Source organism: Cucurbita maxima, unplaced genomic scaffold (genome assembly GCF_002738345.1).
Source record: "Cucurbita maxima cultivar Rimu unplaced genomic scaffold, Cmax_1.0 Cma_Scf00011, whole genome shotgun sequence".
In the NCBI taxonomy this organism is placed as follows: domain Eukaryota; kingdom Viridiplantae; phylum Streptophyta; class Magnoliopsida; order Cucurbitales; family Cucurbitaceae; genus Cucurbita; species Cucurbita maxima.
Window position 1 is genome coordinate 1,197,143 of NW_019272027.1, and position 23,289 is coordinate 1,220,431.

Below are 23,289 nucleotides of genomic sequence, written 5' to 3' on the forward strand. Positions count from 1 at the left end.
TTTTTTTTTTTTTTTTTTTTTCTCGTTTCTAGAATAATATAATTTGGAGTTAATTATTGAAGTGGGGCAAACATGTTATGCATATAAGGTAGGTGGGATTGTTTTGGCATATGCTTGTGGGTCTTACATTGTTATATTAATTTAATGTGCGTTACATTATCTCATAAAGTTTGGCCTCACTTTGTCTCATTAATTAATTGGCCTTCACACTTCAAACTAACTCAAATCCCATTGCTTTTCTTTTTCTTTTTCCTAATTATTCTTTTAATCACATTCCAATTATGTTCTATTTTCCTTTTTTTAAAAAATATTATAATGATGTATAGACTTAAGCGTTCTTAATAAATTCATTAAAATAATATTATTATCAGCAATATACCTAGAAGATAACATGAATTTAAATCAAATAAAGTAATGTCGTGATCTAACCTTAGGGTTGTTAAACCAAACATGAATGCAATTCCAACTTCACCCTAGATTTCTACTAACCTAAAGTCACTACTGTATACATGACGTAACTTCTTATGCATAAATAATCATTTAAAATGTCTTCCTAAAATAATGTCATGGACTTACATGTTTTTTAAAAAAAAGTTTTTAAAATAATACAAAAGAAATATTAAATAAACCAAAGTAAATATTAAAAATAACAATGTCCTAGACTACCATAAAATCTAAGAAATTAAATGTAATTATCCTATGTATGTGTCATGGTTTTTACTTGTGATACCGTCGTCAACTGTACATGGGTGTCTTGTCTTTACTTGAAATGTAGAAATAGCACGTGGCTTGAGTGTTTTAAGAAATACTCAGTAAGTGACTCTACTATTGGGATTAAGAAATGCAACCATATGTAATCGTGATTAAGGACATATCATTTAAAACCATCATAGAGGTGGCCTTAAGTACGGACAAATTATATGTGTAGTACTTCTCTACATAAGACCCACACGTGCGAGCGTGAATCTACTAGACGATTTGCACACCCCCTAGACCCATCATAGTCGGACTAGTTGGTTGTAGCCGTATGTCGATCATACCATCATATCATTTGACATATCATATAATGGCACATTCATAACATGAAATTACACACATGGCACATGCAAGGCCATTGGCACCTATTATCATGCATTAAACACCTCTAATAGTGAACTTGTCTAAATTGACAGGGATCCGCATTTGTAGTTGTATGATTTATGAGTTGGTTTAATAGAGTTGAGCCTTGAGATGAACAAAGTTATAGAGTCATGTGAGTGAGTAGTGAGTGCTATTAGAGGATCTACAACCATTTTCTAATCATGATCTTGTTCGAATGAGAGTAAGGGACCACATAGGTAGATTAATATTGGCAAAATTATGTCTCGAGTATCTATGATATTTAGGTTTATGATAGCAAGGGACTAGTAAAAACCTAATCAATATACCTTAGAATCCAAAGATAAAACATGGGTAGTAAGCTCAAAAGTCAAATATGGAGAACTAATTGCCGAGATAGGGTTAAGCAAAGAGAATTTTATGGGTTCTTCGTCACTGCCCTAAGTTGAGCTTGGGTGACTCAAGCCAACCTACGGATAGCCTAAGAGAGCCTATGACTTGAAATAAAACTTCGAAAGACGAATAAGATATTCAAACAACCTAATGATCTAAAGGACATAAAATTTAAGAAAGAACAATGAACTAACAAGTAAGCTACTTATTGAACTTTTTATACTCGTTCATGCTACCTTATTCTTTTTAAATGAAGGTTAGGCAAGGTGGTCAAGGCGAGGGCATGCACGAGTTGTGTAGCTATAGAGGTCAAGATAGATATGAGACTCTTGATTTTCGACTCAGCTCCGGTTTTCATGTATCTATTTCGAGTATGTACTTTTGTATAATTGTCTCAATCGTTTGGTACCATTTTAGCTAATTTGTAATTAATGCAGGCACGTTTTTCATTGTTTTAAATTATCATACTTTTTCAAAAATTTGATGTTAGTTAGTGACCGTTCATGACTCAAGCCTCTCGAAAAACTGTAAAAAATTGATAAATAATATTGTAATTACAAACGAAGAATTTGAGATGTAATTAATTAATTGATTTATTTAAGGGATACATACAACAAAATCTTATTTAAAATAATGAATAAAATAAGAAAAACGTGGGTTTGGCGTGATTAAATGCCACACGTTAATCATTTGGCGTGCTCCAATCTCCAAAAATGCCTGCTTAATCCTTACTTCTAATTTCTACCCTTTTTTTTTTTTTTTAATTACTTTCGACTTGTCGTCTCCTCTCTCTTTGCCAACTGCCTTCTGCCTTACTCATCTGTCAATGTCGTCTTCAATTTGTCTTGTCGTCCTCTTTTCTCATTGGTTTATTCTCATTTGTTTTCCATTAATGGATTATTTAAATAAAACAAAATTTTTTACTTCTACCGCTAAATTTGGGACAAATTAGGAAACATTTTTTTTTGCGTTAAATATATATATATATATATATATATTACTATATTAAAAAAATAAATTATGTTTAAAGATTATATTATGATATTAAAATTTTAATTTTTAGAAATTATGTTAGATACAATATTTTATATATAATTATATAATTTTATAATTAACAAGATGGATTTTGTTCAACTTAATCTAGATTTACCCGAATTATTATTTTTTTAAGTAATTAAGTTTTTTAACAATAAATTAATGAGCGAGTAAATTCTAGAACATGTAAAAAAAATTAATATTACATTGCTTACTAAATGAAAATGGTTAATTTTTTAATAATAAATTATTAATTGAAAATAGTCAGTTATTTTTATTAAAAATTTAATTTTCACTTCTATAATTAATTAGAAACTTCAAAATCATTATATTATATAAAATTTCTTTAAGATTTCGTGTAAAGGAACAAAAAGATAATTATAAAGTTAGTTAAGCAACCATTTATTTTAAATCTAAATAAATTGCGTTAATATATAATAAAATAAATTTACGAAAATGACCTTTATTATGCATTTTCTAATACTTGTATATTCTTCAAGAAATTCCGTTACGAAGATTGAATGAAAAATAATATACTGAGTACAATCAAATTTGACTAATAGAATTACTATATACATTTGGATAAAACTCAACTATATGTATTTCATTAATAATAAATATTAAAAATTGAAATTCGAAAAATTGGTAAATTTAATTTCAAATTTAAAAGGTTTTTTATATTATTTACCCCTATAAATTATTATAGGGGTAAATAATATTTATCGCGAGAAAAAATATTAAAATTTTTTCTTTAAAATTATGTTTATGAACGTTACAGATGTTATATAATCGGGACGATAAACTTCAATTTATTCAGAGAATAAAAGAATAAATGGAGAAAGATTTCCCTCTATTAAATAAGGTCGGAGATAGAAATTATATTTTTCATCATCTTCCTCTCTCTCACTTATATATTTATATTATATTTCGCGGTATATATATATATATATATTAATTACATGAATTTTTTTAAGGGTTGAAATTTAGAAAATTATATATTTTTTTATAGTAAAATATTATTGGATATGGATATATTAGAATGTTTTATATTTTCATTAGAAATGGCATTAAAAAATATAAAAATGGAGAAAATTAATATTAAAATAAATAGGAGTGATAGAGATAAAACAAAGAAGCTTCTACATGCTTTTTCCTTAATAATAAAGAGAGTGAAAAATAATAATTTAAATTGAAAGTAAATGATGATAATATTATAATATAATATTTGGGTAAGCATCAAATCAATGACAACTCGAAAGAATGATGTGTGGCCAATAAGGAGATTGATTATATATAATAATGATATTATGCACATCAATGGGACAAATTTTCCACATATATTATTTGTATGTTGTTTATGAACAACCATCATGCCTATTGTTTCTCAATGTTTCCCTGTTATATTTTAAAGAAAAAAAAAAATTAATGATTAAGATTATTATCGGTGGTCTCTAACCGTTTAAACTTACTAACGTGTCTGTTAGATGTTTTCCTCAACCATATGGGATCTCACAATCCACTCCTCTTCGGAGCCCAACAACGTTTCTTTCTCCAATTGACGTGGGACCTCTTATCTACTCATGCCCATCTCCTTTATCTTATTTGAACTTTTCCTTTCAAGCTTCTTCTCAAGGTTTTTAAAACGAGTACCAGAAGTTTTCTTCAGCCATGTGGGATCTTAGATTATCTTTATCATATTTGCTGTAAATCTTCTAAACTAATCAAGATCTTAGTCCAAAGTGAGAAAATTTTGGCGGGGTGAGTCTTCTTCAAAACCAATCAGGCTAAACCCATGTTAGGTTTGAACCGACGCGCTTCAGATCAAGTCAAGTCAAGTCATCGGTTTCTTTCCATTAGATTCTTCTCCATTGTCATTCTCAAAATTTTGCTCTTTCATATCTTAGTAAATTTGATCGATTAGGTGGGTGAGTATAAAATACAAATGGAAAGGGGAGCAAGGTTTGTAAATGAAAGAAAGAAAGGAAAAAAGGGTAAAAGTTTCCAATTTTATTGGGCCATAGAACATTAGTAGGTGTAGAGGTAGATAAGATGATTAATTAAATATTACATGTGGGATGGAATTAATGGGATGGAATTAATACCAATTACCCCACATTTTATTGCAACTTCTAAGCCATTGCTACCCACTTTGTTGAATTTTCATGTTTAGGGCTTTCATTTTCTTCCCTATACGGTCCCATTCTCTTGTGCCTTCAATGCCCATGTCCCCTTCCCTTCATACATTTTGCTCCCTACATAAAATCATTAGCTTTCCTCTTAAATGATTTTAAAATTTCTAACCAAACTCTTCCTAGTTCAACCGTAAATGATGATATTGGAGCCTCAGCTACGGTAGATAAGCACGACTCTCCACAATAGTATGATATCGTCCACTTTAAACATAAACTCTCATGGCTTTGTTTTATGGTTTTTCAAAAGATCTCACACCAATGGAAAGAGTATTCTTTGATTATAAATTCTCTATATTAGTGATATGAGACTTATATCATCTAACAATCATAGTTCCAATTTCACGGTGCCACCATTCATTACCTCACATTTATTTATCATCACATTCCTTTCGAAAAAGATACTATTTATAGTATTCTTCGCGAACAATAGACACCCATGTCAGTGGTATCCATATTTGTGTGACAGTAACTACCTATCATTCATAGCAATTATGACAAAGACCATAGTTTCCTTCCCTTCATATAATTTAAAAGACAATCAATTAGGCAATTTATTTCAAACAAAAAATTTAAAACAGTATGGTTTTAGGTCGAAGCCACGATTGGTGGATCAAATCTTTCTTAATCTTGAGTTATATGCAATACCTATCAACTAAGCATTACTCAATAGCAATTGGAAGGTATAAGGAAGATTATATGAGTATCTCGTAAAACTTTGTTTTCTACTCAAGTTTTAAACAGTTGAGGTGCTCCTAGAGTGTGGAGATGTACCAATTACAAGTCTATTTCAAATAAAATGTTGAATCAAATTAAATCTATGAGGAGAAGAAGAAGAAGAAAACAATTCATGTTCAATTCATGTTCGTGTGAGAGAGCCAAAGCCTTTGGAAAAATTACGCTGCAGATTGGAATTGAATCCCAAACAGCCCAAGAGGCCATGTTTGTACGGCAAACTCGTCTTCCTCTTCAACTCCTCTGAAACTGCTCTGTTCGTTTTGTAGTGTAATTCATGAGCCGAAATCGATCCTCTTCTTCTCGAGCTCGATACCGAACTCAGGCTCTCCACCGACCGGAAGCTTGAGTTCTTCATCTCCTCCACTGCCTTCTTGTCAGTCGCTCGTCCTTCCGATGCGCTGCGGAATAGTAGCAGATCTCGGATTCTCCATCTTCTCTGGCCTCTGGAGAACGAGAATGCGGAGAGGAAGGATGCGGATGAGGAGATCGACTGTTTGTGGTTGCTTGTGGCGGAAGGTACGGCGGATTTCGCTTCCATTTCTTGCTCGGAATCGAGTATGATGTCTGAGACTCGGAGTGGAGATAACGATCGGCTTCCAGTGCGTCTAATGGATGAAGACGACCGCGAGGTGCCGGTGCTCGTCGTTCTCCCTCTACCTCGATTTCGCTCGGTATCGGCGACTGCGTTTCCGTCGGTTCTCCGTGTTGTCGTCTTGAAAGCCTCCTCAATCGGATCGGAATCTCTCTGACGGTGGTGGCGAGGAGACAAACCTTCCTGAACTATTCTCTTTCCCTGTAGAAACACAGACGTTCAATGAAATTGGAGGAGGAGAAAAAAAAAAAACAGAGAGATCAAAAGCAGAGTTCTATTCTCGATTCAGCGATGAGTTTCTGTCTTACCTGTTCGATTTTCGACGATCTTGTTGATATCGGCGACGTCACATTGGAGGAAACGGAATCAGCCACTCGATGACACAGCGAAGGCTTCAGAGCCCTAATTTTACCGCAATCGAAGAGCTCTTCAGCGGACAAAGAAGTCCGTTCCAACTGTCCACTAAAATCGAATTCAAAATCCTCATCAGCAACACTACTACAATCATCGCCTCCAGATTTCACAATTCCAGGAATCTCCTCCCACAGCAAGGGGATCTCCGAAGCCGACGAGCTCCTTCCGCCGCCGTCGTCGCCGTAGCCAGAACCAAACTCATGGAAGTCATAGTAGAATGCAGCGGCACGTGAGGGAGAGGTGGGAGCACTGGAGAAGAAGAAGGTGCCGAAGCGTTGAGGACTGGAAGGGGCGGTCATGTAAGGGGAAGAGCAGGCGCTGTCGAAGTTGAAGTCGACGGGAGTAACCGGAACCGCCACTTCCATTGTGAACGGGGGGGAGGAATCTCCGAGGTCCGGATATGGAAATGGATCAAGGTTAGGTGGAGAAAGAGGAAACAGAGAAGGATTTATAACAATGGGGGAAGGGGAAGATGATTTGGGGAAGAAGACGAAGATCAGACAGGAAAGAGAGAGGAAGGAGAGAGAGAGTGGAAAAAAATTGACTGAGATGTGAGAGAGAGAAAACATGATTTGGAATTTGTAAGAGAAGCCGCCTTATAACAAATCCTGTCCCCACTTTTCAAAATGTGACTTTATTATTATCTTTTTAAAAAAATTTTAAAATATATTTTTAGTAAATTATAGAAAATACAAGAATTTAAAAAAATAATTAAAAAATTAAAAATTTTATTTTAAGTTTTGGGGGGAAAATATTAAAATTAAAACGTAATTTTTTTTTCTCCTTAAAAAACCATATTAGCATTTATCATAGATTAAGAGGTCAAACTTTCAAATTCTCGGGTCGTTGACCTCAAAAATACTTCTAGTATCAATCAATCTTTTCATTAATTAAGTGGGTAACTAAATTAAACTTTACTAGAATTTAAGCTCCGAGACTCTACTTTGGCTCTTCCATTGGTTCCTCTGATGCTCCGAGACTCCACCTTGGCTCTTCCATTGGTTCCTCCAAATCAATAGGCTCATTTTTCTCATATCACGCCCACATCATTGAGAGAGGTATTTAAGTACATAGATGAGGTGGTTTGTAAACGGCCCAGATCCACCGCTAGTAAATATTTGTCATCTTTGGGCTTTCCCTTTCGGACTTCTCCTCAAGGCTTTAAAACAGGAAGCTCGAAAGGGAAAGCTCAAAGAGGACAATATCTGCTAGCGGTGGATCTAGATCGTTACATGGTTTCAAGAATGGAAGTCAATACTTGGTATATCGTGAGCTACAAAAATTTTCTTCCACCTAAATCTCTTTGCAAACATTTTTGTCTAGAGTTTATAAGAATAACTTGCGAGTCCTGCTCATTTAAGAAATATAAAGGAGGTATGTGTCCACTCAATCTACTAAACACATGAACTCAATCAAAGCTCGCTCCTATTAACGACGGTCACAACGTTCATCAGATGCATTAGACGAGCTTTTGATTCAAAATATTCCCATTTTGTAGGAAAAGATTTTATTTTCCAAATCAATTGGATTAATGCAAATATAAAAGCATGAATTAATATTTTATTGGATGATGATGAGAGTAGTTGTAAAGTGAAAAGACAAGGCTCCAAACTCATAGCCTACTTTTAACTGCATGCCACCACCACATCTTCATTTTTCTTACTTTGGGACCTTCATCTTTGACTTTTTTGTATCATTCTTTCCATACATTTTTACCTTTTGGCTCACACAAAACAAGCCCTTCTTTCCTTCTTAAAATTTGTTTTTTTTGTTAGCATGTGGGTTGGATCGCGAAATATGATAAAGTTTTGTGTTCGAATTGGGTTGGGAAAATCTTTTGGACCAATCTGCAAATTCGAGTAGGTTAAATTAGTGATCCGAGCAACCCGAGAGAGCTTACAACCCTACCTAACATTTGAGTTGGATTGAGTTGTCGAGTTGTTCTTTTTTTAATTACTTAAAAAAATCTTATCATAAAGCTCAAATATCAAACATTCACAATTTACAAAGCATCACTATCATCAATTACAAACGTCAAATAAGTTGATTGGGTTATTGTGAGAATCTCACATTAGTTGGGAAAGAGAACGAAACACCTTTTATTAAGGGTGTGGAAACGTTTCCCTCCTATTCTTGTTTTAAAATCTTGAGGAGAACCCTAATAGGGAAAGTTCAAAGAAGACAATATCTGCTAGAGTTGGACTTGGGTTTGAGTCGTTATAGTTATAACCTTATTTTCAGGTTGATTGAGTTGACCCAACCCAAAAATTCAAAAGTTAGTCTGATTTTTGGATCATAAGCATCCATACACGATGAAACCGAGGTGCAATGATGAAAAAAAGACAAGGATCGGAAACCATGCCACAAAAACGTGATGCATCTATTTTGAAACAAAAGTACAAACAAACCAAAAGAAAAAAAGTGAAAGGTTTGCTAGCTTCAAAATTGAATATCATCTCAATATGCTTATATTCATCCAATTTATTCTTTGTACCCTCGTTTTCTTTTCACACTCTAAGATTCGACACAAATGGTCTATCAACTTTTCTCTTACATTGATTTTATTATATTCTCAAACTTTACACGTGACATTTAAGGTTAAAAAGATAAGTGTGACTATTGACACAATATAAAGAACGACAAGCAATAAACTTCTTACAAATAAACAAATAAATTTGTAACATACGTATTACAATGGATGGATACTACTGCTACTTACTAGTCATGCAACCAAGGATCGTAATTCTCGAACAACCAATCAAAATGTTGGAATGGAGATGCATGAAGCTAGAGTGTTACATACAGTTCCTTTGAGATAGGTGTGATATTACAACGAACGGTCCATAAAATTGCATTCCTAGTCATCTGGTTCGTGCAACTTGATTTTAAAGCTTTACAACTAGAGAATAAACTTAATTTGAGAGATGGTGACATAAAGGTGGGATAAAAACCTAGGTCTCTCAATATACTAAGTTGACAAGGAAGCATGGGTAAATATTATAAACTTCAAAAAATTGTTTATATATTTTTTACAAAAATGTGGGTCTAATTTGTAACTATAAAGTAGGTATGTAACGACCCAAATCTACCGCTAGTAGATATTGTTCTCTTTGGGCTTTGTCTTTCGGGCTTCTTCTCAAGGGGCGTCTGCTCTGCTAGGGGAAGGTTTCCACACCCTTATAAAGGGTGTTTTGTTCTCCTCCCCAAACAAATGTGGGACATCACAATCCACCCTCCCCCCTTAGGGGCCCAACGTCTTCGACACTATTCCTTTCTCCAATCGATGTGGGACTGCCATCAAATCCACCCTTTTAGGGCCCAACGTTCTTACTGGCACACCACCTCGTGTCTACCCTCCTTTGGGGAACAGCGAGAAGGTTGACAACATCGTCCGGTGTCTGGCTCTGATACCATTTGTAACGACCCAGATCCACTGCTAGTAGATATTGTTCTATTTGAACTTTTCCTTTCGAGCTTCCCCTCAAGATTTTAAAACGCGTCTGCTAAGGGAAGGTTTTCACACCCTTATATTATAAGGGTGTTTTGTTCTCCTCCCCAATCAATGTGAGACATCACAATGTAATTCGATCCTGAACCGGAGCTCTATAATTATTGGAGTAAGTAATAATAATAATAGAAACAGCAAAATAGATCAAGATTTTGAGTTCACACTTATAAAGATTTGTAATTATATATATATCATAAAGAATGTGTTTTTAGATGAGGTCAATAACACGAGGGCATAGACGGGGGGCTTTGGTTGTTGGTGCCTAAAAAGTCCACATTTTCGGCCCAACCTGGCCGTTTTTTTTTTCTTTTTAAATTATATATTATAAAGTTTTATTTTCTACATGATATGATAGGTTAGGACGATGTGATATACGATGATGCGATGATACATTATGATGAAGTAATATGATATGATGACATGAGATATACGATGATATGAAATAGTATGATGATATCTCATACGACGATGATATGTACGTATGAGATGTCATGTTGCATTATGATCAAGAGTTTTCTGATACACAATCCCTAAGTGATGTTACGAATGATGAATGTATGAAAACTGATGCATGCATGTTATCTAGAGTAATATATGAAGGATGTGTGGAGTTCTGTCATATGAATGATTTAAGACACAAGTGTAGGGACCTCATACATATTGTATGTTCATTTACATCAGAATACTTCCCCTTTTATGATGAGTACGAATGCGTACACTATGATGATAATGATGATGATGATTCTGCTTTGCATGATATTCGAGGGTTTGTCGTGCCTCCAGACGTTCGACTACAACCAACTAGCCTGACCATGTAGGCCCAATGGGTGTGCGAGCCTGCCTGGTAAACTCATGCTCGCACGTGTGGATTGTGTATAGAAAAGTACTACACATCCAATTTTTTCAATTTTTACTCGTTACTTAGAATCAATTAAATAAATATTATTTAAACAATAAAATTAAAAAACAAAAACCATTTTCTTTTTTATTTTTCATTCCTTATTATCATCTTGTTTATCCCTCTTTTTCAATTTTTTTTTTTTCATCTCATGTTCGAATTTTTTTTCTTCTTGCTCGATGATCGAGTAATTTCAATAGAGAGCGATAGAAAGAGATCGAAGAGCTCATGTCTAGAATGGTGGCAATAAGTTAGAAGACTTTTTTTGCTCCTAAGCTAAAATGAAATCGACTATTTCATTCATAACATAAATTATTAATATAAAAAGTCACATCGTAATTATTTATTAACTACTACTTCATAATTAAGCAACGACGACAAAAAAGTCTTTGTTGAGGATATATATTAATTGAGTTAGGTTCGTACAAACTTACATCTCACTTGAGAGCTATTTTTTAAAAAATAAATTGACGTGAAAGTAATGAATAGAGGTTAGCTTAACAAAATTCATGTTTGATTGACAGTTTTATAAATCTAAGTTCGACACATACGGATCCATGGCTTTTATGCGATACCGCTGTGAACTGTACACTGGTATCTTGTCTTTACCTTAAATACAAGAGTCGCACATTACTTAGTATTTTAAGAAATGCTCAATAACACAGCATGAATTTGGACCTATCATTTAAACCCATAGTCTCTTAGGTGGCTTCTCGTTCGAACAAATTGGATGTGTAGGAATTCTCTACACACGACCCACATGTGTGAGCGTGGGTCCACTAGGCTATAGCCGGACACCCGGAGGTACAACTACAAGGACCGTCGTGCACCATGTCAAGTATGATGATCATCTCATCCTCATAGTGTATGCGTTTGTACTCATCATAAAGGGAAAATATCCCGATACATGTGAACCACAATTATGTATGAGGTCTCTATACTTTTCATCTTAAATAAGTCATGCGACACAACTCATTCATTCTTTCTAATTACCCTAGGTATATGCATGCATAAGCTTTCATATATTATATCATTCGTAACATTACTTAGAGGTTGTGCATAAAAAAAAACTCTTCATTTCCATATATGTCGTAGCATGTCATACATTTCATTGCCAAGCATATTTATGTCATAGTACAACATGACATTTCATAAATAACATATCATCGTAACATAACATATCATCATCACGTATCATATCGTCATATATCTCATGTCATTATAGTATATCATATTATCATAACACATCATATCATCATCACATAACAGTTATATCAAACACATGACAGTTGCAGAGGCCACTAGGCACATGTCATAATACATAAGATAATTCTTCCGACCGTGTCGATAGTATGACCACTTACTTGACCATGCCGATAATAGGTTACTTACTTGGTTGGACTAGGTTGAAGAACTACACGACCCTTTGATGCTAGCAACTACTACGATCCTTTGATGCTAGCTTATCACTACCCTCTAATATTTAATTCTACCTAAAGAGTTACAATTATAAATTATAATTCTATTTTGAGAATTGACTCACCAACATTTGTATAAAATAATTTAAACTAGCTAAGCTTAATTTGTGCATAATATATGCATATAAAAAAAAATGGATTGAACCTAATCTGAATCGGTCCATAACCCAGACTGCTAATTTGCGTGTTGACCTGCCTCACTGAAGCTGACTCGAGCCATTTCCACGCGCCTTCGACTCTACACCAACCCATCTCTTTAGTCGCAGCTTGCATCTTAGCTTAGCTCACTTTTCTATGCTTAAACGACTCGGTTTGAAGTTTTGGTACCCTATACTATCATTTGGACCATTTCGGAACCAAGTTTAAGAGTAAAAATGATTTTTTTTTTTTTTGTTATTTCTAATAAATTAAATGTAACTATATAAAGTATATTAAAAAATGGGGCATTTATAACATGTGATTGATTGAGTGTCGTTGATTCTTGTCCTTTTGTTTTGAATGTCAAAGTTTTAAAAATAGTTGCATGTGCAATTGTGCACCCACCAACCACCCTTAGACAATGGGTCAATTCTGAAAATTCTAAAAGAATAAGGGTCATATACAATTTTTTAATTTATTTATTTATTTATTTTTCTTTTCCAGACTTTTGGAGTAAATTTTGTACAGCGCTTATTATATAATGTGATTTTGACTAAGTCTTCAAATGTTTGGTAAATCACCAACTATTCTCTTGGGTAGAAACTTTTAAGACTACTTTTCTTGTTTGTGGATTGTGAGAAGGGAGGAGACCTTGCCGGTAACCGTCTAAACTCATCGCTACTAAATATTGTCAGATTTTGTTCTTTACGTACCGTCGTCAGCTTCACGGGTTTTAAAACGTCTAAGAAGAGTTTTCCACCCCCAAATAATGTTTCGTTTTCCTCTCTAACTCATAACGTGGTCTCAATCTAAGAGAAGGCTCAAAAGAGAGATTACAGTTGAGAGAGGGTGAAAGAACGTTCCTATAACATTAAAAAGAATTGCAGAAAATGGGAGTGAAGGGGGAAGCGGTGGCATTTGTATTACTTACGGGAAACACCTTTTTAGAGATTCACATGAGGCTCACTGGAGAACTCTAGCGGTAATTGTTAGGTTGAATGACACTGTGACCTATGGGTCACGACCTCATATATTTATAGATGTGTATAATGAGGATTACAATGTAACAAACCATGAAATCATAGATTTGGTAACAAACCAGAAAATCATAGATGATCTTTAATTCATATAACAAACAAGTAAATCAGTAGATTATCTTACTATGTATAAATATGATCTATTCTACGTTCAACACCCCTCAATTTGGACGATGTACTACTAAGTTTAGATTGCGCCTAAAACTCCTAAAAGAAGATATGGCAGTGGCTTTGTCATGATATCGGCGAGTTGATCCTTGGAAAATATGAGTCACACATCAAGTTGACGAGTTGATACTCGTTCACAATCAAAATGAAAATCAACCTCAACATGCTTCGTCCGTCGATGAAAGATTGGATTGGCGGACAGATAGGTGGCACTAATGTTGTCACACCACAGGCTAGGTGCTCGGGCTTTCGAGATCCCGAGCTCACGCAAGAGGACTTGGATCCAGATTAATTCGGCAGTGGATCAGCAACTGCCTTATATTCGGCCTCCATCCTAGAACGAGAAATTGTCGATTGTTTCCTTGAACTCCAGGAGATAGGATTGCATAACCTCCAATGCTTCGACGATCATCAAGATTCCCGGCCCAATCAGCATTCGAAAAGGCACTCAGCAAATCAATGATAAACTTTGTAAGACACAAACCCATATCAATAGTGTCATGTAGATAACGGAGAATTCGTTTGACTGTCGCCCAATGTATAGAAGTCGAGGAGGACATGAACTGACACTCTGTTAACACATAAAGATATATTAGGACGTGTCAAAGACAAATATTGGAGAGCACCAACGACACTTCGATAGTGAGTAGTATCCTCAAACGAGAGCTTTTCACCACCATCCAATAACAACTTCTCACTATGAAGCATAGGTGTGGGCACACCTTTGGAGGTGAGCATATCAGTTATGGACAATAAATCTTGAATGTATTAATGTTGTGTCATAAATCTTGAATATATTTATGTTGTGTCAGAACAAGTCCATTGGAAGTATGGCAGACCTCAATCTCAAGAAAATAACTCAAAATGCCAAGATTCTTGACGGCAAAATCATCCCAAAGTTGTGTAAGAAGTTTCTTAGTAGCCGTAGAAGATGAACTGATGATAATAATGTCATCAACATAGATGAGGATATACATCAGAATGCCCATCTTGTTAAAAATGAAAAGAGACATCAGCCTTTAAAGGAGTAAAATTCAGTTGTAATAGTTTGGAGCTAAGGCGAGAAAACTAGGCACGCGAAGCTTGTTCGAGGCCATAAAGCAACTATCCAACTTGCAGAGATAACCAGGATGTTGAGAATCCACAAATCCAGTGGTTGTTTCAAAGATAACCAACATTTTGAATATCAATCTGCCGAATAGCCCAACCACAAGAAATAGCAAGAGATAATAAAAGCTGAATGGTAGTGGGCTTAGCAACTGGGCTAAAAATATCATCATAATCAATGTCATGATGTTGTTTAAACCCTTTAGCAACAAGGCGTGCTAGAGATCATCGGCATCAGATGGCTTAATAGAATAAAGACCAGACTCACACCTCCTGTCTAGAAGACTTTTCCTCGATCGTCAATCCTTAATAGAAAAATGCCATGGATGGTATCCAAAAAATACGTCATTATCACGAGAAAATTTATGAACTGAAAGAAGATGTTTGGAAATTTCAAGCACATGCAAGATATTACGCAATGCAAGAGAACAAACATCAATATTAATTAAAGAATGACCGGTATGCAAAATATGAAAACCTGCTCCATTGTGGACTTGAACTTGTTCACCTCCATGATAGTGTGCACGCACAGCGAGACGATCCAGGTCACTGGTGATATGATCCGTGGCGCCTGTGTCGTTGTACCAATTTGGATCAATCTTGTAAGAGAAAGTAGTCGCCAGTGCCGCAGAAGGAGTAGAAGGAGGTTCATCTTGATAGGACTCATCCATCTTATGCCATCAACGAACAACAGTATGCCCCACTTTACCACAGATGTTGAAAGGACTAGTAGAAGGGTCACGACGATCACCAGCAGGACGAGAGGGCGCATAACCTTTAGAACGACCACGATCCCTTCACCCACGGTTCTTCTACTGACCACCACGACTAGCATAATTGGCAGAAGATCCGAGATTTAATTGAAGTTCAGCCTGGTGTTGTAATTGGCGTGCTTCAAAAGACATTAGATGTGCAAACACATCATCAAGCGTGAGGGCTTCACTCTTGGTAGTCATCGAGGTGATGAAGGAATCATAGTCAGGGCCAAGACCAGCGAGATGATACACGATCACATCATCATCCTGCAAGGCAGAGTCGGCGGCGGCCAGATTGGTGGCCAGCCCTTTGATCTTGCCAAAATAATTTGCAGCAGACTGATCGCGTTTCTTGGATATGGCGAGCTCAACACGGATTTGAACAGTGCGAGCACGAGTTGATGATGAAAACATATGTTGCAGGGTATCCCACACCTCTTTGGACGTAGTAGCAGCAACCACATCGTGAAGAATCTCCTCAAACATGGAGGAGAGAAGGTCACTAAGGACCTGTTGATTCTAATCATACCACTGATCATAAGCTGGATTAGAGACTAGGTCAGCACTAGCAACGGTTGAGGAAGGGACCAGTTTGGTAGGTGCGGCAATGGTGCCATCGAGGTAGCCCATAAGCTTCATACTCCATAGGTAGGAGAGGAGTTGGGCGCGCCATATGATGAAGTTGTTTTTGGTGAGATGGATCGTGACAACATGGTGAAGAGGGATTAGGCCAAAGGTTGACACCATGGTAGTTGAGATCGTGTTGGAGATGGTGGATGGGGAGGAGGAAAAAGATATGATAGACATTGTTAATGAATAAACCTTGGCTCTGATACCATGTTAAGTTGAATGGCACTGTGACCTATATGGGTCACGATCTCATGTATTTATAAATGTGTATAATAAGGATTACATTATAACAAATCATAAAATCATAGATTTGGTAACAAACTAGTGGAAATCATAAATTCTCCTTGATTCATGATAACAAACAAGTAAATCAGTAAATTATGTTACTATGTACAGATATGATCTATTCTACGTTTAACAGTAATCATGCCTTGAGTAGTATGAGCCCCTATGTGCACTATATAGATTGACGGATGATAGATCGAGTGGCACATTACTTACTAGAGTGCTAAGTTAGGACCTTGAGTATGCTTGATCGTCGAGATGATATTTATTTCAAGTTGCTAGAGAACCTAATAAATGAGACATATTTAGTTGAGAACAAATTTTATATACGAGCTTCGAAGATTATAAATAAGCATGAATAGAGAAAATAGGAAGAAGTTAATGAGAATATCTTGGAAAACTCCAACAAAACATAGGGAAAGTCAAAACTCTTTAGAGTAAACAAAAACTTGCACTCAAGGAAGTCTTTGACCGAGAAGCGAGTGAGAGATGCAAACTCGAGCCACTTCTAGGGGTGGCATTTATAATCAACAAAATGGACTGGTAATTGGCTCAAAAAAGGCAATGAAGACCTTTAAGTTTTAATTTTTGGGCTCGTTAATTTCTAAGGTGATGACGGTGTAGACGAGTTGGAAAACTTTAGAGATCATGATTAGGCACTAGTCTCTATTTTTCATACGTAACTCTTTTCTTTTCACAAGTTAATCTATATTAATAGTAACAGACCGTGAGTTGAACCTATTGTCATTGTTAATGATGCCCGCAAGGGTTAACACGAGAACACGAGCAAATGAGCTATGCGAGAAATTTGTGAGAGAAGAGGGAAATGATAAAAAACAAATTAATCAAAAAAGTAAATAAACTTCGGCTCCAAGAGCCGGTGAAAAAAAAAAGCCTAAATTTCATACCGAAAGAAATTGGGTTAACAATGTTGAACGCAAAAGAGAAAAGATGAGGTTAATTGTAGCAACCCAAGTCCACTGCTAGCAAATATTGTCCTCTTTAGGTTTTCCTTTACAGGGTTCCCCTAAAAAATTTTAAAATACCTATGCTACGGAGAAGTTTCTACACCCTATTAAAGGGTTTCGTTCTCCACTTCGAGGGATCTCACATTAAAAACATTAAAAGAATAAGGAAGAGAATCAAGACACAATAAAGCTCTAAAAGCAATGCCAAAATTGCAACAGGGAAGAATGGCTCTATTCCTCCTCCTGTAGGCTGTGATTACTTACGGCACAAAATGATACGATGATGCTATATACAGCTGCTAGCTTCTCTCAAGTTTCTATCGTTACTTCCGGTAATCTGCGTGTAATAAACTCTCGTATCGGCTACCTTGTACCGTCTTCTGGACATCTTCCCAGTTCTCGATCTGGTTCGACAATGAACCTTGGTGTATCTTCACCTGACGACTCTTTAACTCCCTCTGTGGAACCTTCAGAAAGTCTTGAAGATCTCTTAATTTCTGCAACCACACAAGTTTTTGGTAAGAAAATGCTCTCTCAAAACACAAGGATCAGACACGAACACGGTTCAGGGTTGCGTGTTCGAGTAGTGGCATCTTACAGTGCGGTTCCTAACTACATCTTCGTAATATAAAACGATGTGTCGGGTGCTCTTGAAGTACTCCAAGGCTTTGGCTGTTGTTTCTTCTACTTTATTCAAATTGGGTATCAACAGAGTGGCATTGATTACGGGCTTGTATTTTGCGAGTATCTCAGCCTGAAACATTTCTATAACAAGCTCAGACCTTCCTTGAGTTTCAAACTGATTAAGGAAAAATAAGATATTGAATGAGATTGATAAAGAGCAAAACCTCATGATGTGAATGCACATGAGACTTGTGGGTTCCATTCAACAGCTTGGCGTCTCGATCGTAAGAATTTGCAAGTACTGAGATCATTCTACGTAGAAGGTTTCTTCGGAACAGGAAAATGGCAGATACCCCGCGACGTTTGAAGTATTCAACTATTTCGACATGGTGCTGCATCAACCCCTACACGAATTGTGCAAGTTGCAACAAAGTTATTTTTCGCCGACACGATCAGGAGTTGATTAGCCATATATCTCAGTTCGTGATAGCATCAGGAAAGATTGGTCCCCCTCAATAAATATAAACACAGCATGCATATACATGATCCACCAACACATTCAAAGAACTTGACATTTAGTTCTTAGAAAATTAGAGGAAAACATGAGGGTAATACATGTATCTCGAAGAACACTTAATGAAGCGAATCAAAAACTTAATCCCATGAGCAAAAAACTAATACTGATATGATAAGTAACATAATCAAAGTAAAGCGTTTAGTCTCTTAGAACAATGCAGCAAATAAGTAGTTGCACATGTTGATTTAAGGAGATTTAGGAATAAAGACTCCGTACAAAAGAATCGTGCATATACAAAAGCGTAATCCTTACATATAACAATAAAAATGGCAAATGAAACTCTCTACAAGATAAACAATGAAAGAATGAATGTAACATTCATCTACCCCATTGTCATAGGTTACAACATTTACAGGTTAACAAAAAGATGAATGGTGTGAGGTCCCACGTTAGTTGGAGAGGAAAACGAAACATTCTTTATAAAGGTGTGAAATTCTCTCTCTAGTAGAAACGTTTTAAAACCGTGAGGCTAACAGTGATACATAATAGGCCAAAGCAGACAGTATTTGTTAGCGGTGGGTTTGGGCTATTACAAATCAGAGCCAGACACCGGGCGGTGTGCCAGAAAGGACAATGGCCCCCAAGAGGGGTGGATTGTGAGATCTCACATTGGTCGGAGAGGGGAACGAAACATTCCTTATAAGAGTACAAAAACCTCTCTCTAGCAGACGTGTTTAAAAACCATGAGGCTGACGGCGATATGTAACAGGTCAAAGCAAACAATATTTGTTAGTGGTGCGATCAGAGCCAGACATCGAGCGGTTTACTAGCGAGAACACTGGCCCCTAAGGGGGTGGACTGTGAGATCTCACATGGCTTGGAGAGAGGAACAAAACAATCCTTATAAGGGAGAGAAAACCTTTCTCTAGCAGACACATTTTAAAATCATGATGCTGACGGCGATACATAATGAGCCAAAACAAACAATATTTGTTAGCAATGGGCTTGGGCTGTTACAAATGGTATCAGAGCAAGACACTAGGCCGTATGCGAACGAAGACACTGGTCCCCAAGGGAGTGGATTATGAGGTCCTACATTGATTGGAGAGGAAAATGAAACATTCCTTAGAAGGGTGTGGAAGCCCGACGATATATAACGAGCCAAAACAAACAATATTTGTTAGCGGTGGGCTTGGGCTGTTACAAATGGTATCAGAGCCAGACACTGAGCGGTATGCGAATGAAGACACTGGTCCCCAAGGGGTGGATTGTGAGATCCTACATTGATTGGAGAGGAAAATGAAACATTCCTTATAAGGGTGTGGAAGCCTCTGCAGACGCATTTTAAAACTATAAGGCGGACGGCTTTACATAACGGGCCAAGCATATAATATTTGCTAGAGGTGGGCTTGGGCTATTAGGCCCATTCATAATGCGAGGCATCATAAATCAAATTGGAATTGGAATTGGAAGCTAGCCAAAATGGAATAATCTTTTAGTGAAATGAACGAACATATAGTTAATATATCACAATGATGAACGTATCATGCAACACCAGTGATAATAGCATAAATCCATGAGCTTCACAGTAAAATGATAAAATGAATACAGTTCTTACCTGATTAAGCATCCACTTAAGACCAACAGCAGCGGTGCACTCATTTTTCGAAGCGCTACTAAACCAATCAAGATCGTAAACTTTATCCAACGTTTCAACAATGGTTGAAACATTGCTTCTCCTAACTTTAACAGAGAATATCTCTCCATTGGAGCTTATGTTAGTATGATTATTCAATAATGTCTCAAACCAACCACTCCCTGATCTCTGCATTGACAAAATGGCAAAAAATCGAACCGGGTGGCAAGCACATTCAGCCCTGAAAACGTGCAAAAAGTCCAAGACTCATCAATCTAATCAATTTTATTTCCAAGTCAAACAAAAAATGGATATCTACTTTACCTGCTATATGTTATAGGTTTAGGAAAGTGCACAAAAGGAACGTCCGAAGGATCAATCCAAGGCTTTGAACATGGCATTTCAATAACCTGGACTTTCAGAAACCCAACCTTCGATTTGGTGCTAATTTGTTTGAGACAAACGGAGCACATAAATACACCACAGACCATGGCAAAGACCAACACGATCATCCTTAGCATCAATGGAGATTTCTTAGGAACCTTTAAAATAAAAGCTTCCTGCCATTATGAAAAGAAATTTATGCAAAAGCTACAGCCTATTAATCAGAATCAGAGATTAGACCGACCAGACAAATTCATCTCCCAAACTTCAGATGTAACAACCCAAGCGTCCATCACCTTGGGCTGTTACAAATGGTATCAGAGCCAGACACCGAGCAATGTACCAACGAGGAGGTTGAGCTCCGAAAGGGGTGGGCGGTGTGCTCGCAAGGTGATGGATGTGGGGTCCCACTCGTTCCCTTCTCCAATCGATGTGGGACCCCCAATCCATCACCTTGCTGACACACTGCCTCGTGTCCACCCCTTTCAGGGCTCAACCTCCTCACTGACACATTGCCAGGTGTCTGGCTCTAATACCATTTGTAACAACTCAAGCCCATCGCTAACAGATATTGTCCTTTTGAGCTTTCCCTTTCGAGCTTCCCCTCAAGGTTTTTAAAATGAGTCTGCTCGCTAGTGAGAGGTTTCTACGCCCTTATAAAGAATGATTTGTTTTCCTCTCCAACTGATGTAGGATCTCACATCAGATATAAAAGATAGAATAAAAATCAACTACCATAGCCACTAGGGTCAACATAGAATTAATAAAAAAGACCTAGGATTGAACATGTTCACGCTAGACCTTACAAAATTGGGTTTCAATATTCAATAAGGATTTCTTGCCATTATGAAAAGCTGTGTGAATCAAAAGCTATAGCCTATTAATCAGAAATTCGACAAACAAATTCAGCTCCCAAACTTCAGATATCAAAGATTAAATAAGAATTAACTATCACAGCTAAAATGGTCCACAGAGAATCACTCAAAACGATCCTAGGATTGAACAAATCCACATGCAGAGAGAGAACTATTTCTTTGTTTCTACAAAGAGAAGCATTGATCTCACGAACTCGAACAGAAACATAGAAAAGAACATGAAAAAAGAATAGAACTGGAAATCAGAGTTGGATTCAGTTCGAGCTGGAATGCAAAGACAAAATCAAACCGAAAATTTCAGGAATAGAAGGTAGTTTAATGAACACGGAGATCAGAGAGTTTTCAGATGATAAAGATTAGAGAAAAAATTAAAACAAAAAAACAAAACGCGCTAAAAACGCAGGAAAAAGATAAGAAAAACATGAGTGTTAAAAAGGAGTATTGAAGAAATACCTGAGTGAAGAGAAAGGGATCGTCCGCCATTGTTAAGAGGGTAAAAGGGCATTTGAGGAGGATGAGAATCTTGTTTCCTTCTATTTGTTTTCTTTCTGCGACTCTGCTCTCCTCTCATAACTGGAAAAAGGAAAAAAAAAATGTAATGAAAAGGGAGAGAAAAAGAAGGGGACAAAAATACAACAAAGAAAGAGAAAATTTAGAAAAAAGGGTAATTTTTTTTTATTATTAAAAAAAAAAAAAACAAAATGATTAGCCTTTCCTATTTGGTCTGGTTCTTCCCTTTACATCATCACTAAACGACAGCGTTTTGATTCTCTCTCCTCCCTTTTCTAATTCAAAAGGAGAGCTAAGATTGGTGGCTTTTTAATATTAGTTTTCAAAGTAATTTTCAAATATTATGATTATTTTTATAATTAATTAGTTTCTTTTTTTTTTCTATTTCTATTATGATATATAGTGTTTGTACTCTCATTAATTTTAATGTAATAAAATTAATATACATTTTTAATTGGTTCTTTTTAATTTAATTTTTATTTCTTGTATATAATACATTTTTTAATGTAATTTTATAACAACTATTTTTCCATTTGAGATACAATTATTTTTCGTCTATATATATATAAAATAGAAGGCCATTAATTATAAAATTAGTATGTATAATTCAAAAAAAAAATAGAATATGCTATGATGAAGTGATATGTTATGATGTTATGCTATGCTATGATGATGTGATGTGTTATGATGACATGAGATGTATGATGATATGATACGTTAGGATGATATGACATGTTACGATGATGTGTCATGTTACGATGATATGTATATATGAGATGTCATGTTGCACTATGACATGAGTGTGTTTGGCAATGAAATGTATGACATGCTATGACATGTATGACAATGAAGAGTTTCTTTATGCACAAAGCCTAAGTAATGCTATGAATGATGTAATGTATGAAAGCTTATGCATGCATGTTACCTAGGATAATATGTGAGGAATGTATGAGATTGTGTTACATGAATGGTTTAAAATGAAAAGTATAAGGACCTCATGCATATTGTATGTTCATTTACATTGGGATACTTTCTCTTTTATGATGAGTATGGACGCGTACACTATGATGATGATGATGATGACGACTATCATGTTTGGCATGAACATGACGGTCGTTGTACCTCTGGACGTCCGGCTATAGCCAACTAGCCCGACCATGTAGGGTGTCACGGTCATGCTTGTCCAAGGCCTAAAATGTCCCAAAATGTAGTATATGGGAATATGACTAGTTGTCACTTCTTCCTACCCTGAGTTATATGTTATTTTTAAACCGTGATATTTCTTAATCTGCTTATAGTCATATAACGTTAC

General features: G+C 36.1%; 2 protein-coding genes and 1 non-coding gene across 5 annotated transcripts; all 3 read right to left on the reverse strand.

Annotated features, from left to right (window-relative positions):
• Window positions 1-5,415: 5,415 nt before the first annotated feature.
• LOC111486019 lies at window positions 5,416-7,012 on the reverse strand. The gene is made up of 2 exons (XM_023133010.1): window positions 6,354-7,012; window positions 5,416-6,246 (listed from the first exon to the last, which is right to left on the reverse strand). The coding sequence occupies exons 1-2, from the start codon at window positions 6,822-6,824 to the stop codon at window positions 5,575-5,577; spliced, it is 1,143 nt and encodes a 380-aa protein (XP_022988778.1). The 5' UTR covers window positions 6,825-7,012; the 3' UTR covers window positions 5,416-5,574.
• An 8,673-nt stretch (window positions 7,013-15,685) lies between these two features.
• Window positions 15,686-15,824, reverse strand: LOC111486758. Its single transcript, XR_002718939.1, has one exon. It is a non-coding gene; the product is annotated as a small nucleolar RNA Z247 (small nucleolar RNA).
• Window positions 15,825-17,397: 1,573 nt separating this feature from the next.
• On the reverse strand, window positions 17,398-22,112 carry LOC111486068. Of its 3 annotated transcripts, none has more exons than XM_023133073.1 (6): window positions 21,921-22,112; window positions 20,533-20,750; window positions 20,191-20,449; window positions 18,280-18,459; window positions 18,030-18,185; window positions 17,398-17,928 (listed from the first exon to the last, which is right to left on the reverse strand). In XM_023133073.1, the coding sequence occupies exons 1-6, from the start codon at window positions 21,948-21,950 to the stop codon at window positions 17,755-17,757; spliced, it is 1,017 nt and encodes a 338-aa protein (XP_022988841.1). In that variant the 5' UTR covers window positions 21,951-22,112; the 3' UTR covers window positions 17,398-17,754. The 3 variants fall into 3 exon arrangements, with proteins under 3 accessions (XP_022988841.1, XP_022988840.1, XP_022988842.1); XM_023133072.1 differs by having other exon boundaries at window positions 20,533-20,768; XM_023133074.1 differs by lacking the exon at window positions 21,921-22,112 and adding an exon at window positions 20,837-21,062.
• Window positions 22,113-23,289: the final 1,177 nt, after the last annotated feature.